This window comes from Arvicanthis niloticus, chromosome 3 (assembly GCF_011762505.2).
Source record: "Arvicanthis niloticus isolate mArvNil1 chromosome 3, mArvNil1.pat.X, whole genome shotgun sequence".
NCBI lineage: Eukaryota > Metazoa > Chordata > Mammalia > Rodentia > Muridae > Arvicanthis > Arvicanthis niloticus.
The window spans coordinates 83,274,894-83,293,266 of NC_047660.1; the positions used below are offsets into that span (position 1 = coordinate 83,274,894).

At 47.4% G+C, this 18,373-nt stretch overlaps 1 protein-coding gene across 1 annotated transcript in view; it reads left to right on the plus strand.

The window, feature by feature from the left end:
• Stimate (STIM activating enhancer) overlaps positions 1-17,443 on the plus strand; it is a 51,079-nt gene extending 33,636 nt beyond the window's left edge. The window contains exons 2-8 of the mRNA XM_034497389.2: positions 4,889-4,937; positions 6,299-6,394; positions 8,542-8,663; positions 12,922-13,034; positions 13,969-14,046; positions 14,961-15,110; positions 16,860-17,443. Of these exons, the coding sequence (XP_034353280.1) occupies positions 4,889-4,937; positions 6,299-6,394; positions 8,542-8,663; positions 12,922-13,034; positions 13,969-14,046; positions 14,961-15,110; positions 16,860-16,958 (707 nt within the window). The 3' untranslated portion in view covers positions 16,959-17,443. The remainder of the gene's footprint in view (positions 1-4,888; positions 4,938-6,298; positions 6,395-8,541; positions 8,664-12,921; positions 13,035-13,968; positions 14,047-14,960; positions 15,111-16,859) is intronic.
• The last annotated feature ends 930 nt before the right edge of the window (positions 17,444-18,373 follow it).

Consider the following 18,373-nt stretch of genomic DNA (forward strand, 5'->3'; position numbering starts at 1 on the left):
ATATATACTTATCCCTGTTAATTTTAGTGACAGTTTATTTCTAGGGTTTGATTGTGGCAGTGTTACAGTGACCTCCCTATATATTTTCATATGTCAGCATTAGTACTTGTAGAATACATATCTTGCTCTTCAAAGAATGCAGTATAAAAGTACATGGGTTGTTAATTCTTTGGCAGATTTACCAAGTTGAACCTCTGAAGTGTGTTTTCTCTCCAGCTTTTTAAACAGGGACATTAGGCCTATTGAAAAGCCTCACCTTGTCCTGCAATTCCTATCTTTCTGCATGATTAAATTCCTCTGGTTGCTATAACACAATACACACTGAGTGTCTTAAATGATGGACATTTATTTTCTTTCAGTTCTGGGAAGGTCAGGTCCAAGGTGAAAGGACTAGTCAACAGGTTTCATTTCTTCTAAAGCCTCTCTCCGGGGCGTGCAGATGGCTACTTTTTTTTTTTAATTAATTAATTTTTTTATTGAAAATAGATTCTTAGCCGGGCAGTGGTGGCGCATGCCTTTAATCCCAGCACTTGGGAGGCAGAGGCAGGCGGATTTCTGAGTTCGAGGCCAGCCTGGTCTACAGAGTGAGTTCCAGGACAGCCAGGGCTATACAGAGAAACCCTGTCTCGAAAAACCAAAAAAAAAAAAAAAAAAAAAGAAAGAAAGAAAGAAAGAAAATAGATTCTTCTCTCATATAATATATCTTGACTAGTTTCCCCTCTCTCCACTCCTCCCCAACTGTGCCCCTCACTTTCCTTCTCCCCAAGATCACTCTCCCATTTCCTCTTCAGAAAAGAACAGGCCTCCAAGAGACAACAGCCAGACAGGACAAAACAAGATACAGTAAGACAAGGCAAAAGTCCTTATATCAAGGCTGGACAAGGCAACCCATTAAGAGGAAAAGAGTCTCAAGATCAGGCAAAATGGTCAGAGACACACTGCTCCCACTGTTGGGTATCCCACAAAACCACCAAGCTATCAGCCATAACATACACACAGGAGACCTGGCACAGACCCATGCAGGCCCTGCAGCTTGCTGCTTCAGTCTCAGTGAGCCCATGTGAGCCCTGCTCAGTTGATTCAGTGAGCCATGTTCTTCTGGTGTCCTCCATCCTCTCTGACTCCTGCAATCTTCCCTACCCCTCTTCCGAAGAGTTCCCCAATCTCTGAGAGGAGAGACCCAATGGAGACCTCTAGTTTAGACTCTCCATATAATGTCTGGCTGTGGGTCTCTACACTCACTCCCGTTTGCTGCCAGAGGCAGCCTCTCTGATGATGACTGGACACTGGATAAGGCACCGATCTATGAGTGTAGCAGAACATTAGAAATAATATCATTGGCTTTTTTCTTTTTTTTTTTTTCTTTCTTTTGTTTTCTACCCTAGGTATCTGGGCAGTGTAGGACATAGGCGTCCTCTCATGGCCTGGGCCTAGACATTGGTTGGCCACGCCCACAAATTCTGTGCTACCATAGCGCCAGCGCATCTTGTAGCCATATAGATTGTAGGTCAAAGATTTTATGTCTGGAATGGTATCCAGGTTTCATTTTCCATATCCTACATAGTACCTTCCTATACCAAAGAGACTAGAACACGGGGTTGAACACTGTACAGATACCAGCTTGACCTCTCTCCTCACTGAGCTGTGTGAATGCTGTCCTCAGTCAGAAACGGGGCTCCACTGACTGTTTCAGAGAGCAACCCTCTACCCTAGCATCAGCCTAGCTGTCCTAGGACCAGCCTGGGTTGATTAGGGATCTCTATGGGGCCCCTAGCTAAAATCTCAACTGAATGCCACACAGTCCCACCACTGGGAGCCTTGCCTGGCAACAGGAGACAACCAGGTCAGACTCCATCATCCATTACTAGGCACCTTCACTAGGAGCCTCACAGATTCCAGGAAGTTTTCACTGAACTAGATTTCCATACCCCCACCCCCACAATGCCTCTCCAATTCCAGCTGCCTCCCCACACTCTCCCCCTCCATCCCCAGTTCCTAGCACCTGATCCCAGGAGCTCTCATTCCCACTGTTGCCAGACACTCAAAATCTGTTCTGTTTCTCCTTCCTGAGGAGGTCTGTGCTTCCTCTAGAGAGCGCTCCTCTGCCTAGCCTCTCTGGGTCTGTGGATTGTAGCTCGATTATCATTTACTTAATAGCTGATGCCCACTCATAAGTAAATAGAAACTGTAGTTGTTTTTATGAGTCTGCCTTACCTCACTCAGGATGATTTTTTTTTTCTAGTTCCATCCATTTGCCTGCAAATTTCACGATGTCTTTGGTTTTAAGAGCTGAGTAATACTCCATTGTGTAAAATGTACCATCTCTTCTTTATCCATTCTTTCACCGAGGAACATCTAGGTTATGTCCAGTTACTGGCTATTATGAATTAAGTTGCAATGAATATAGTTGAGCGAGTGTCTTTGTGATAGGATGGAGCATCTTTTGGGTATATGCTCAAGAGTGGAATAGCTAGGTTTGGCTCTTGAGGTAGATCAAATCCTAATTTTCTGAGGAACCAATGGATAGCTGCTACTTTTTGTTGTTTTGGGTGTGTGTTTGTTTGTTTTTAAAACAGAGTTTCTCTGTGTAGCCCTAGCTGTCCTAGAAATGTTTGTAGGCCAGGCTGGCCTTGAACTCAGAGAGATCTGCCTGGCTCTGCCTCCTAAGTAAGTGCTGGGATTAAAGGTGTGTGCCATCACCTTGGCTTAGATGGCTACTTCTTACAATGTCCTCATATGGTCTTTTCCTGGTGCACTCATACATATGTGTCTTGGGTTCCTCTTCAGTAAACATATTGGGCTAGGACAAACCCATAGGACCTCATTTACCTTAATCACTTCTTCAAAAGTACTGTCTGCAAACATAATAATCAGGGATTCATCCCTTGACACCACGATTGTTCCCTTTATCCATACACTGCATTGATATAATAGTATAACAGTAGTTTATTATATAATTACCTCTACTTGGGTATAGTTATACTATACTTTAATTATATCATTTTATGTAATCTATTTAATATATATAATGGATAGTTTCTCCCCACAAGCCATTTGAAGGAATATTATAGCCAGTCTGATACCTAAGTATCTTGTAGGAATCAGAACACTCTCCTTTTCCAATATGTGATGTCCTTAATAAAGATGAAGATAGAGCCAAGTGTGCTTTAACCCCAGCACTAGGAAGTTAGGTAGACAGATCTCTAAGTTTGAGGGCAGGCTGGTCTGCAGAGTGAGTTCTAAGACAGCCAGGACTACACAGAAAAACCCTGTCTTGAAAACCAAACAATAATGGTGGTAGGAGTCAGAATGGTGAGGACAGAACTGAGAAGCATAAAGTGACTCCACCCCAGCTGAAAGTTTATAACCCATTCTCTACCTCTCAGTAACACTTGTTCTGTCTCTAGGGGGAAACCTGCTGTCAAGGGCCATTCAGGCTCCAGAGCCTCTTGGGCTTCAGCTTAAGATTCCTTGGCATTGTTAAGGTTTGAGTACACAGTGTGTCAAGGACACAACACTTCCTTACAGTCCCACCAGTTTTTCAGTCTCTTCAGTATCAGCATGACTGGGAACACAGGCTTGTTATTCCAGTGTTTGTACATCAGCCTTGGCCTGACAGGTGTAGGCTGCTGTATTTATTCAGAGCAGGGCTTACTGACTTGCTGTCTGTTTTCTCAAATCCTCCTCCTCCTGCTGCCCAGTCTCTGGTGGCTTGGGATTTCTCCAGAAGTTGATATTCTCTTGCTCCCCATTCTGATCAAGGATCTTGCATGCCTTAAGTCATTCTGATTCTTTCTTAGCACTTTGGTGTAGTAAATAGCACACAGGCCGCACTCCAATGTTTGTTTTAGTTGTGGAATGTCGATAAGAGCTTCAGGGTCACGTGTAGCCAAAACACTTTGTTTCCCTGTTGTAGTCAGCGTGCTGAGACAGCTTGGGCACAGGCACACACCTTTGCCCTGGGAGTCCGTGCCAGCCACGGTTGAGCAGGTTGTCGCTGCCTCTTCCCTAGAGCTTCGAGCATAGCCAACATCTCTTCTCAGTGCCTCCAGTTGAGAAACCCAGCATCCGCTCAGTTCTCAGGGCTGCTTTTCTAAGCTGACTCTGCTTTGACGATCCTGGGTCCTTCTTCCCTACAGGATTCATTGCAAACCCTCTGACCCAGCACTCAGGCAGGATGCCCTCATATGACCCATGTTTAGTTTGTTACCCTCTTACCCGCTGGATCTCCAGCAGGCTTTTGTGCTTATCTACTATAATTAAATTATTCTAAACACACCACCATGCTCTGTGGCTCCAAAGCTGTGCCTGCTCTGCGTCTTCTCTCTAGTCTTTCAGCAAGCTCGTACTCAGCCTTGAGGTCCTGGCTTGCTCACTTCTGTTAGGGAAGCCTATCCTAACTCCTGCATCCAGCCTCAGAGTTGTCTCTTCTGCAGCACTTTCTGTCCTGTGCTGTGCAGCTCTGCCATTTCCTAGGGAGCTGACTTTACGTTTGTATCCTCAGTGCCTGGCTTGGAGTACAGTAAGCCTCAGGGTGAGTGGGTGGGTTGTCCTCAGACAGAACGTATGCTGGAGCTGGAAGCAACTACACTGCCCCTTGTTGCTTCTAGTAATCACCTAAATGAGCCTTGTCACAAGGAAAAAGTGCAGGTTTGCACACGCTGTGAGAAGATGTGCTTTAGGAAGTAGCTAGTTCTGAAGAGTCCTTGCGGAACTCTACACAGTGCGGGCTCTCTGTAATCTTCACTGAGCAAAATATTCCACCCCTCACTGACAATGTGTTTTAACTTAGCAATGTAAATAACGAGTAGAGTGATAATCCACCTTGGGTATATACTTTGCTTTGCTGTTGGTTTGAGAAACTCCCAATGTCTGTTTCTTCTTTCAGTTAAACGCTTCCGAGAACCAAAGCATGAAAGACGGCCATGGAGGATATGGTACGTACCAAAGTGCCAACTCACCCGAGAAAGTGCTTGCCGAGGTGTTAGGATTTGTTTGGGCTGATGGTGGAGTATTGGGATAGGTAAGACATGGGATAGCAGAATTTACATACTGTATAAAGTATGTGGGATCCCTCAGTTGCTTTAATTAATATAAGTGCTGTATAATATGAAAATCATTCTGTTCTTTCAAAAACTTTTGTCCCCTACTTTTATTTATAAAGTTGCTTTCAGTACTGGAAAACGGAAGAAGATGTATGAATGGAGCAGCCTCTGCTGTGTCTTCTTCATCTTGCTTGGAAATTAGTCATACATATTTCAGAGATTCTTAGAACATCCCTCACCAGATGTGACTCAAAACTCAAGGAAGCATTCCCTGGTTTATCATGAAGGATGCAGATGAGTGCATGGCTGGATGAAGCCCTTCAGTGAACTGGGCTGCCCTGTTCCTGAGTTCGGTTCTGTGGGCATGGCCTTCACATCCACCATCCTCCCTGTGAATGTATTAATTTGCTCACTGGTTCCAAAACACCCCAGGCCCGTGTCTTAAGGCTCACGAGGCTTAGCTGGCGGTTATGGTAGTCAGTGGCCCTTCTCCTCTCCCTAGAGTATGGTGGGTCTTATTTAATCGTGGCTCAGTCTTTCAGTGGCCTTCCCCAGTCTCAAACTCTCTAGGAACTACAGTCACCTTTTTAGAACAAAATATGCTCCTATCACCCAGGACAGTACAAAGGATTAGAGATCTCTCTCTCTCTCTCTCTCTCTCTCTCTCTCTCTCTCTCTCTCTCTCTGAGGAGACCTGGGACAAAAAAAAAAAGATATTCCTCACACCCCTGGTACTTGGGAAGTTGCAGGGCAGTTAAGACTCTGGGTTGGGGCAGAGATCAAGTGTTTAATGTAGATACATGAATATCAAATATTTGGAAGGAGACAGGCAGGCTTCTGGTAACAGTGTGAGCTACACTAAGCTTACTCTTGCCCTAATGAAACTTCCACTCCCCTTCAGTATCGATGTCATTGTCATGTCAATAAAAGTGCTTTATAAATTGTCCCACATGCACTCGCTGATTGCTAAGGACATTCCTTCTGTATGTTGAAAATTCCACTTTGTACTCTTCCATCACTGAGTCTCCTGAATCTGGGCAGTTAGTCCTGCTCTCATGGTTAGTGAGGAGCAACACTGAGAAGACCTAGATCTGAGGCCCTCTGTGTGTTTTGCGTGTTATCCTTTGATGGCTCCTTGCCACTGGGCGTAAGGAATGGTTTTGAGGCTTGGCCACAGCCTTGGTCTGTTTTCCCCAAAGTGGTTGCTGCTCTCCTGTCAGGTTGGTAACACTTGCTGGTTCTATTTTATGCAGGTTTTTAGACACTTCCAAACAAGCCATAGGGATGCTGTTCATCCACTTTGCAAATGTGTACCTAGCAGATCTCACTGAAGAGGACCCTTGTTCACTGTGAGTGGCTTGTATTTGAATTTAACCTCCATTGAAATATGGACTGGCTTTCCCTTCCCTTGCCAGCACAGCCCTTTAGCTCGGGGGAGGCAACCATCCTTTCTCCTCTGGATTTTTCTCTAGTTTCATCCTGTGCATACCTTCATGAGTTTGTACGCTTAGCTTTTGGTTGGTTCTCAGGACTTTGACAGTTACTTTGTGTGTTGGCTTTCTGTTCGTCAGTCTAAGTTCAGTCCTTTGTCTTTCTAGTGCCCTAGTGGTCCCAAGTTCCTGGCAGCCCCCCAGCAGGACAGGATAACACTCAAGGATGGCTGTGTGTCAGCTACAGAGCACACGGGTGTCTGGCTGTGCTCAGTTACTGTTGAGCATCACTGCCCTCTTTGACAGAAAGAGCATCCGCTGCTCCATCTGTCAGTGTGGACCGCCTTCCACATGATGTGCAGAGCAATGTCTCTCGACCTTAACCGTACTCTAAATTGCTGTACTTCTTACTGGAGGAGGAATGGCCATTCCCCTCACAGAGTGACAGAGGCTTCATTCCAATCCCAACTCTTACTTCCTATCTCTAACTTCAAGTGGGAGGCACAAGGAGGTTATAGTACCTAAAGTTCACACAGTGCAGACTCGGTGAAGCTAGACTTAAACCAGTCTGTGTGCAAGCCTCCATGATGCTCTGTTGCCTAAATGAATCCTCTCTGTTGAATACAAAGTATGAAATTTGGTCTTGCTTTCAAGGGCACCACACAGTAGGCTCAGGAAGTATTTGACAAGTATATAAATGAATGCAAGACTGGATATACCCATTGTCCTTGTTACTTTTCAGGCTTCATCTCAGATGTGCAACCGCAGGTGTGAATAGCAGTCATTCCAATTAGAGATAGGTGTCAGAGCAGAGCCCTCTTGCCAGACGGGAGATTACTTTGGAAGCTGTGACTGTTCTTTCTGACTCTGGTCTGAGAGTGACCCCTTGTGTCTTTAAGGAGGAAGAACAAGTTGCCTGTCTCCCTTTCAATGCTCTGGGTTCTGGGAACCAAGCACAGTATGCTGGCCCCATATTGAAGTGTTATGCACATCACAAAACCCAGACTGGGGCGGAGGTCTCCTGGTCTACATAAAGTGTCTCAGGCCTTAGCAACTTGGAAGCTTCTTAAAGCCAAGTCTTGCATTGTCCTTGAACTTATCCATAGGGAGTTCAGAGCCATTTGGTATCACAGAGGGTCAGTATCTGCTCCATGGCCTCATTTTCATCTCAGTCCGCCTAGGTAATGAGAGCCTGTGTCCAGCAGTGCTCAGCTGGATCTGGATATAGGAAGGCTAGGTAAACAAGGGGCTTTACCTTGGTGAGAAAAAGGTTATATTTCAGGCAAATGGAAACCTTATCTTAGAAGAATGTGTGGTCGCTACTGGCATGCCTCCCCATGTCCCTTTCTCCGATCCTCTGGCCTTTTCTTGGGGCAGCAGAACTCTCTCATTGAAGTATAAAAGTCAATTTGGGATTGTAGCTCTGATAGCACATTTGCTTAGTACATGAACACACACACACACACACACACACACACACACACACACACACACACACACACACGATGCTGGGTTCCATCACAGCACCACTACAAAAAAAGTAAAAACACTGTTTGCACACTTAGTTACAGACAAGGATGAACATGTAGCTATGCGGCCCTGCCTGATTTGCAAGAAGTCTCAGAAACCATTTTCTTTGGATGCCTTAGGAAAGTGGCACAGTTGTACCACCTCCATTGGCCTGGAACCATCAGGATGAACAGAATCACTTAATGGACTTATTGTTGTCAGTTGGGTTTTGTTCTCCTCGGTTTCCTTCGCTGCTTCCAGGTGTGCAGTCTTCTGTTGAATCTTGGCCTTGGCACATACACTTGAAGTTTATAAAGTTTCTTTGTCCTTCTCTTTCCTGTTCTTCAAGTTTTTAATATTAGTACCTTTTCAGACTCCTGGAACTGGAAGCCACCATTCTGTAGTCTCTTGCATGTTGGGGTACCACTCTCCCTCAGTAAAGCCAAACAAAGGCTGGGCCTGTTAGCCTTCATCTGGGACCCTGGTAAGTGCTGCAATGAGGCCCCAGCTTAGTGGCTTTTATTCCCTGACCATGCTGGTATGGCCTCTCTTTCTAGGTACCTCATCAACTTTCTTCTGGACGCCACTGTAGGCATGCTTCTCATTTATGTGGGCGTCCGTGCCGTCGGTGTCTTGGTGGAGTGGCAGCAGTGGGAATCCCTGCGTTTTGGAGAATATGGTAATGTCCATGACACTGGGTAGGGCCTGTTGGGGACTGCTTGCCCTTTGTAGCTCTGAAATCTGGAAGATTTGGAGCTGTTGACTGTCTGCTTATGTGAACATAAGGGAGTTCACTTAGAGCTTGAGACGCACTGTCCTAGGGGTAGGGAGGAAGTACTTCACTGCCAAGATACTCATTCTGGGGGGAAAGAATTGGCAGAAGCCAGGAGACACTTGTGCCTTCTACCAGAGGCACTTGTCCCACATGCAGGGCTGCAAGGCCACCTCATTCTGCTGAGCTTCCCAAAGATTTCACATCACCTGCCCACCACATTAGACAGACAGGAGCAGTGAGGGGAAAGCCTGTCCGTCTTTCTGCTGCACACCTGTGTTTCTCCTGTCACTGGATTATTCTACTGACAGAGTAGAGCTCACATGGCAAGTACTAATGTGTGCATCCCTTCTGATGTCAAGTTGCCTTGCCTTCTTCTAATTGTAGGCTTATCTCTGACCTGGCACCTGGGTGCCCCAGTCTCTCAGATGTGAGGCTTATCCTGACTCAGATATAAGGCTTCAGACCTGCAGCTTGTGGGTGCTAGCCTACTTTGTAAGACCTCCATGTCACAGCTTGAGTAAGAAGCTGCTTTCATATTGGCTATAAGCTTGAGGAAGAGTTGAAGGAGCTTCCGGTGAGGAGCTACTCTTGGGGAGCAGTGTTAGTAGAACTTCACCACAAGAGGGCGCCAGGACAAGCGTGTAGGATCTGGATCCACACCCCTCTTCCCTGCCATCCAGACAACACGGCTCTGGACACAGAGACCTACTCACTTCTAGGTGGTTGAAGATCTCTAAGGGACTGACAGTTTTAAAGGGCACATGATTGGTGGAGCTGGCTGTAAAGTGCCTTGGGTATTTCTAGAAATCTTAAGTAATTGTTTGTCTTCAGTGAGGGAAGATGAGTTCAGGGGAGGGCTTTTCTTAGCCTGTTACTTGATGCCAATGAGTCAGTGACTTAAGATAGTACCCAACATAGCATGTGCCTCAGGACCCAAGGGAAGGCTTCTGAAATGCCCAAACCATAGAGTTCTCAGCTTGCAGGACAGAAATGGCCACAGCATAAGACCAGTCTGACATCATTCTCATGATGTCATGAGACAACTAGGAGTTAAGTGACATATCCAGTCAGGACATGTTTGCAGGCTCTGTCTCCCTTGCACCAGGAATCCTAAAAATTTCCACTACCTCCACCAGCACTGCTCACCTGCATCTCAGCTGCCAGATCCCCGTCTGGAAGACAGAGCTGTCAGCCCCACAGTAGCTGACCAGTGATAATGTAGTTCCCACAGTGAACTGTTGTCTGAGAACAGGGTCAGGGCTGGTCCCTACACCACTGGTTCTGAGACAAGTTTTGTCTGCTTCCACAAGGATGGAGAGAAGGGAAGATGGCAGTGGCTATGTCTGAGCCCTCTCCTCTTGGCCTAGCCCCTTAATCCAGTCACTGCTGTTGGGAGCAAGAGTCCTCAAGTGTCTTCAGAGAAAATGTTCCATTGTCAAAGGCCACCCAGAGTCCTCATTCCCTGGACTATCTCCCTGTTGCCTGCAACACAGGCTTAGTGGCTTAAGACAACCCAAATGGATGTATCTCTGGTTCCTTCAAAAGTCCAGCACAGTTCTGTTGGATTAACATAAAGGCATCAGTAGGGTTGTCTCATCCTGGAGGTGACAGGGATGGTTGTTCTGTTGCTCTGTCCAGCCTCTAGTTCTGTCTGGGTCCCTGGCTTATGATTCTCTCCCTGTCTTCAAAGCCAGCAGCCTCATGGTATAGCATTCTGACCTTCCACTTCACCTTGAAGTGGCCCTGTGATTAGCCTGAGTGCATCTGGACACTCCAGGTACTCCATTTAAAGTCTGAATGGCAACCTTAATTCCATTAACAGCCAGAATTCCCCTTGGCTAGGTCACAGCATATATCATGGGTTCCGGAGATTGGGATGTGGACATCTTTGCAGGACCATTATTCTGCCTTCTACACCTGTGAACTTACCTGTACAGTTGAGACAGGAACTCCATGTAGGCCCCACAGCTCTCAGGTAATAAAAGAGAGGGGGTTGCTCTCTAGATAGCATGCTGGGTTCCTAGAAGTCATAGGACTTGGAACATAAGCACAGTTGTTTGGTTTGAGAGGTGAACAGGTTTTGAGTCACAGGTGGTGTCTGTAGTCTGATGATGACGCTTGCCTGGAAGACACAGTACATCCTGGGCTTTCCTGCCTGCCCGTCTGAGTGCTCCCTCCCAGAGGCTTCTCAGCACACGTGTTCCTTCCTTTTGACTCTATTCCTATAACTTAGCCTGAAAGAATAGTTCACCAGAACAAACCAGTGTCCTTGAGGTTGTCCACTACAATAGAAAACAGGACACACGGGTATGCTTATTGACCATGTTTGTCCTGTAGACAGAACTTCAGGGAGCATTTGAAAAACTCTGAAGGGAACAGAAATAATCAAACAAACAGTCATGTGTCCACTGAATCCAGCTGCAGTGACCTGTGGCCTGGGTACACAGGAGGTGAGGGTGTGTGGGTGTATCGTTGGCTGGACATGGGCACTTCTGTCCCTCTAGGTGGTTTTCAACATTTTTATTTTAGTATCAAAAACCAAAAGGCAGTGGCAGCTCCACCATACAGATAAACTGAGAAAGAGGAAAGTTGTTTCTCTCTTCTCTGTTACTCACAGCTTCTGGGCAAATGGAGTGAATGAATGCTAAGTAAGTGAATGTTCTCTTAACAGTAAACAAGTGGTGTCACTTGTCTGCTTTCTCCCAAGTGCAGCAGTCTGAGGACGGTTCCCAGTGGTACTTCCTAGATGGGTATCACTGTTCTTGCCTGAGAGTTTTAGCAAATAGTTTCCTCTCCTGTTCAAGTGAACTTTTCTCAGTAAGGTCAGGTGGTTTACCAAAAACATTGTGAAACCCCCGCTAGCAGGCTTGCCAGGAAGACTGGCCCTTCCGCGGTGCTCTGCTGAGGCTCAGATGCCTCTTCCCAGCGCTAAGAGCAAATAGGAAGGCCCCAGGGTAGGCAGTTAGTGAGTTGCTGCATGCTCTCTGCCCTTCTCCTGGCATTGTCCAGAAAAGGAAACAGCATGTTCTGCTGGTTCCATTACAGCTGTGAAAAGGCATTCACCTGCCTCTACGGTATTCAGCCTGCAGGCCCAGACAGGGATGGGTCCTACAGCATGAATGCCTGGAGATTTCTCTGCAGACAAGGTTCTCTTCTCACAGCCTCCCTGAAATGTTATTTTGCTGCTGTTCTGGTCAGTGGAGTACAGGTTGCCCTGGCTGAGCTTCCTTGACAAGGCCCTACCTCCCACTCTCCCACTTTGAGGAGGCCTATCCTAAGATGCTGTGTCGTTCAGTCATTCTCTAGAGAAGCCTTCATTAGGTCTCTTTCTGAAGCATTCTAGAGGCACTGCAGGGCCCAGATGGTCCCCATTTTGGACTGTTGGAGCCCTCCTGATCACTTCTTAACTGTACCCACTGACAGACTCACCAACAGGCCCATGTCATAGCTGCTGGCCTCGGTCTGTTTCTGCCACCTTGTTGTCTTGAGGGATTCCATCTCTTTCTCCTAGCCAAGGTGTTGTGTGGTCTCCCAAAATTAACAAGGTTGCTCCCAAATTTGTTTTTGTTTAATACTATGAAAAAGCCCTAGAAAGCATTAACTGTGGTTCTTTTGCATGAATTTAGTAGACTCTGAGTTTCTCTGGGTCAGACTGATGTACTCAGGGCAGAGAACAGCAGGGATGATGGGGATGGTGTAAGAAGTGGGTGGCCGAAAGGAGGATGTGGACAAAGAGGTTGATTCCTGCATTTATAGGCATAGTATCAGTCTCATCATGGGCAGAGAAGGTGGGGTTAGCAGCAGTCACTGGGAAAATCAACTGCAGATAATAATAGCTCTTGCTTAATCCAGCTTCTGCTGCCAGTGGACAGAGCCAGCAGCGAACTCTTACTAAGTTTAGTTACTCTTAACTCTATCCTAGAATTTTTTTTTTAAAGAAAAACATTCTAGTATGTCCAAATTAGGAATTCTGACTTTATTCAGAGCATTTGCCTCTTTTAGAAATGAGAGACTCGTGAAATACCTTAGAGCCAGGGTTCTGGGGTCCAGTTAGGGGCATGAGGGCTCGTAATGAGCTGCAAAGGGGTTGGGACTTGGTGTTGTCCTACAGTCACACATCAGATCCTGGTGTGTGTGGCTAAGTACCTGCCTGTCCCTGCAGGAGACCCTCTGCAGTGTGGGGCCTGGGTAGGCCAGTGCGCCCTCTACATCGTGATCATGATCTTTGAGAAGTCCGTGGTCTTCATCGTCCTTCTCATACTCCAGTGGAAAAAGGTTTGCCTCCAACCCTGCTTCTGCCGCTCTCTGCTAAGCCAAGTAAACAAAGTCCCCGTCATCTACAGCCCCGGCCCCCGGCCTGCTTGTTTCTGTTTTAGCTTCATGAGTGGGTCCTGGATCTGGTCTGATGTAGCAGCTGTTTATAAGAGCATTAGTTTGTCATTCTTGTACTTGGTGTTCGCCCACGTCACATAAACACACGTCTTCTCCAGATGAAGCCTTTTCTTCTGCTGTGCTGCTCAGTCTGATTAGTCTGCAGACTTGGTAACTGTGAATGTGTCTGCACTGGTAAATGTCCTTCTTGCACGTGTCTGCTAGTTCAGCTGAAGCCATGAGCAGTTTCTGAGGTCTTTACCCACCTACATATTAATACGTGGGCAAGTCCATGGCTTTGCCAGCCCCGTCCCCTGCCCTCTAACTCCAGCACAACCAAAATAACTCGTTCCCATATAAAACAGCCTAGGAGTCTTCTAGAACAAGTTGCTCAGATTCTGGCTTTGCTTTTATCTGTGACCTAGTTCTCACCTTTTTTAAAGAAAATAAGCCCAAGTGTTCAGAGCTGCTGTGCTCCAGAAGTGCTGGCTGCAGTGTTGCTGCTGGAGAGTGGTCTAGTGCTTCATTGCTCAGGTCTCTACAGATCACCCACTGACTTTCCTCCCTCTGAGCCCCTGAGGCACGTGCATTCTGCTTCAGGCTCCCCCTACAGGATCTGTGTCCCACCTGGATCTGATGCAGTCCTCAGGTCCACAAGGGGGAAGCTGCTTGAGAGCTAATGGTCCAGAGTGGCTCTGACTGGTCCCTTATCCACAGTTAGATCTAGGGTCTGTGCAGCCATGAGTGTAAGGGGCTGTTTCCAGTGGCTCTTGGGGAGTGTCTGAGTCTCCTGTGTGCTGCCCCGTGGTCTCCTCACTGTGTCTGTTTCTCTCTGCAGGTGGCCCTATTGAATCCAATTGAAAACCCAGACCTGAAGCTGGCCATCGTCATGCTGATAGTCCCCTTCTTTGTCAATGTCAGTGCCTTGTTGAGTGTCTTATCCCAGCTTGTACCCTGCCACCAAGGGTTCCTGTTCAAAGCTCTAAGTGTGACACAAAGGTCACCTTTACAGCCTCAGACAATCCTTTCCATTTCTGTAGCCAGTTGCTACCTTCCATCCCATAACCAGTCTTGAACTTGGTAGAAGTCCTTCCTCAGAAATCAGGTACCCATTCTAGGGCCCCTATTTCAGGTAAAGGATCATAAGAACCATGACTTGCCTTCCCTGATAGGCCACTTCACTGAGAGATCCCAGCCTGTGTATGATAGTAACTTCTAGATCAGGATCATTTCAAGTGTTCTCCTGATATTTACTGTTGAGTATAGACCTCAGAGAAACTCTTGAGCACAGTGGCTACATGTGAAGAACCAGTGATGTAGAGCTAAAGGAATCAGGGGCTCTCTGAAGCAGCAGAGTGTTGCCACCTGTGAAGGACCCACGAGGATCAAAAACAGGCAGAGACCTAGGTTCTAAGCCTGAAACAGGCTGCCTGGTTTGTTTGTTGGTTTGTTTTTAGAGTCAGGGTCTCTCTATATAGCCCTGGCTGTCCTAGAACTCACTAAAGCAGACCATGCTGCCCTCAAACTCACAGAGCTCAGTCTCTGGCTCCGCAGTGCTGTGATGAAGGCTATGTGCCACCACACCTGGCCCAGGCTGCCTGTTATTTAACACAACAAAAATCCATAAGTGACTCCAGCAAGAATTACCTTGCTAATCTCTGATAAGGAAGGTACAGCAAATGAGAGAGTGGCAGTTTCTCGTGGATGTCTGGGAGATGGTCAGGGCTGAGTGGGGCCTCTCTTTTCTCTGTGGAAGGGTTGGGTATAGAGCCCTCTGCTTTGCTTTGTTCTGGTTTATCCAAAGTAACCTACACTTTTTTCTTCCCACAGGCTTTCATGTTCTGGGTAGTGGACAATTTCCTTATGAGAAAGGGGAAGACGAAAGCTAAACTAGAAGAAAGAGGCGCCAACCAGGACTCAAGGAATGGGAGCAAGGTTCGCTACCGAAGGGCAGCATCCCACGAGGAGTCTGAGTCTGAGGTAGGAGCCTCCTGACTCTCTCCAAGAGCTTGGCCATCATACCTTGGGCTCTGGGGGTCTCCGCTCTTAAGTGTGTACCTGAATGCTGATTCACAATTCCAGTCAGAGGTAAAGAACAAGCTGAGCTGAAGAGTCGCCCAGGTCACTCATAGCCTCATTAGCTTGAACCCAGTGTCTGCTGTTGTGTGCGCCTTCTCAGGCCAAAAAGTCGTAGTATGTAGATTTGCCGCAGAGCAGCCCTGTGGCAGTGGAGAGAGCTAGGTAAGGTGAAATCCACCTTATTCCAGGGAAGCCTTAGGATGCTTGGAGCCCTGTTCTTCACTAACGAGCAAGGGAAAAACTTCTAAAACAGAGGACTAGCTAAACCTCACAGAGGTAAGCTCGTCTCCCTTTACTTGCTGGTGCCTAAATTCAAGGGCCTGAACATAAGGAAGCAGCATGCATGAACACAGACAGCACAGAGCAGGGGTGTGTGTCTCAGCTGGGCTGCAGCATTCATTGCCTGTGCCTCAGCGTGCAGCAGCTGGGTTGGAGAGGCCTGAGGAAGCTCCCACAGTGCTGAGCACTGTGCTGCCCATGGGAGCTACAGACATGGCTAAGATTAGCCGGGCTTGTGGTACATGGCTTTAATCCTGCACTTGAAGAGTAAAGACATTCAGATCTGTGAGTTCAAAGTCAGCCTAGTCTACAGGCCAGAAAGGGCTATAGAGTGAGACCTTGACTCCCCCAGCCACCGCCCCCCCCCCAAAGTGACTGAGATGGCTGCCACCCTGAGCCTTGAGGATGAGGGAAAGCAAATGCACAGAAGCTCACCACCACACGTGCAGTGTGTCTATGATAAGTGTAAGCACCAGCACTGGAGAACCCTGGGCAGACTGGAGGGGTTTTAAACAGTGAATAGATTAGAAGGCAAGCCCACATTTTCTCCAAGTTTGTATTCTGGTTACAGGAGTTTATTATATCATAATAATTGGCCAACATTTGGCAAATGACAAAAAAAAAAAAAAAAAAAAAAAAAAAAAAAACCAAAATGAAGAAACTAAAGCTTATCGGCATTCACAACCACATGGTCTGGCCTCTGATATTAAAGTGAAATTCATATTGACCAGAGCAGGGAGCCATGAGCCATCAAGTGATTCAGTCCACAGGAAAGGTAGTGAGGCTGTTTGTCCAACCCTTGGAAGAGTTCACATTCCCCTGCATGGCTGGACTTTGGGCCCTTAAACCTTCATGCAAGCCATTCAGATCCTCCCATGGTACTCAGAGGTCTAAGGCCAGCAACTATGTGGCAAGAGTGAGAAAGTTTGTCCTCAGTGTCTCAACTGCATGGAGGAGTGGAGCGCTTCCCTCTTTATCTTCAGAAATGACAGAGGTGGCTCAAGACAGCTCCTCTGAAATTAACTGCACTGCCTGTGTGGTCCCTGGGATGATTCCAGTCGATTTTGAAAGACACTGTGTATGTAAGGCAGTTCCAGGACCCTGAGATTCCATGCACCTGGTTGGCTTTGATCAGCTTTGGGTCTGGCTTAAAGCCAGATAAAGGCATTGATGGGCCCGGTGGTGGCAGATTAGGGGTGGTGACTTTAATGCTAGCTTCAACAGGCCAGCACATCTCAATGTGGAAGGTGGATCTCCCTCCACCATCTTCTAAGGATGTGGGAGACGTGAGGCCTCTCAGAGGGCTGGGTTCCAAGGAGGATAAGCACAGAAGGCACTGGCATCTCAGGCCTTGACTCTTGACCGCCTCAGATCCTGATCTCAGCTGACGATGAGATGGAGGAGTCTGACGCAGAGGAGGACCTCCGGAGACCTGTGAAGAAGAAGCACCGCTTCGGGCTGCCTGTATGACACATTCCCACGCTGCGGGTGACAGTCCTGGGGCCCAACCCTGCAGCAGCATCGCTTCCCTCCTCTCCACCCTCCTCTTCTACCTCCACTCCTCCTGCTGTCTCTGCCCGCTCTCCACCCGCCCCAGACTACTGTGACTTAAACGAGGGAAGAGGACCGGTGCCTGAGGGGGCTGTGGGCAGCTGGAGCTCCCGCTCAGTTGCACTACACACTGACCAAATATGCAAGCGAAGAGCTTTGTTTGTTTGTCGTTGTCCCTTTGGGGTGCTGTGAGACCCCCCTGTCCTGTCTAACCAGGTGGCATGGTAGAGGAAAACAGCACACACAGACTGTTGCGGGTCCTCGCGCTGAGGCTGCCGGCCTTGTGGACGTGTGACATGCTTGGGGTTAACAGTCGCTGATTGACCCAAGTTGGAACAGGAATGCTTTCTTAACTCAAAATGGCTTTTGTAACTCTTTATTTCTAAAGCCAGTTTTATGAGCTGTGACAGTGTTACTGTTTTTTGAGTATGTGTTTATTTCCTACAAAGTCTCTATGGATCTAATGGGCAAACAGATTTTTAAGTCTTCCGTATGCTATTTGACTTTTATATTTTTAAGTTATATTTTCATACTATTGTATTTAAAACTCTTTTTAATCCCCAAAGACATGGATTTGTTTGCCTTTCATGGGGTGTGAGCTGGTGGGAGGTGGGTAAAAATGAGGAGTGCTTTAGCCAGGAATATTGTTAGGTAACATCGATGATGAGGTAAATTCTCCTGATGGGGAGGTAGAGAGATAGCGCTTATCTGCAGTCCCAGATCCAGAGTTTGTTAAGGTCAGAACAGCACCCGAGGCAGCTGTTCAAGCGGATCTGTGTGCTCCAGTGTGAGACAGACAGCCCTGCCAGGGCATACAAGCTGCCATGTTAGAGGCCTTGGTTAAACTTGATTAAGGAAGGAGCCCAAGAGTTAGGTATTTGTGTCCAGAGGATTCACGACCACCAGGCTACTCCTGCCTCTCAGTCTCTACAATCCAAGTGTTAGAATGGCCTCGACTACTGGGACAGTAGCTTACAGGACCAACCTTTGCCCTGCTCTGTCACCAGCTGTCACCTGCTTGCTTGCTCAGCTGTCTGGAGAACTCTGCCTGGCCGGAAAAACTTGTCATCATGCCCTCCAAAGTTGTGAAGTGACTGCAGCAGAGCAGACACTGGGAGAGCCACGTTTTAATGTGTAGGTTGTGTGAGGCATTTCTAAGTGACTCCTCTTTGCTGGCCACACCCACTCCTCAGCCTGACTGTGGTTTTCCTGTGGTCCAGGCTGGCCTGGCATTGCACCTGCTATGGGAGCAGCAGGGTGGGGCTGTCTGATGGCTTGTCAGTGCAGCAGGCAGGACAGTGGTAAGGAGCACAAGAACACCCCACCACTTGATG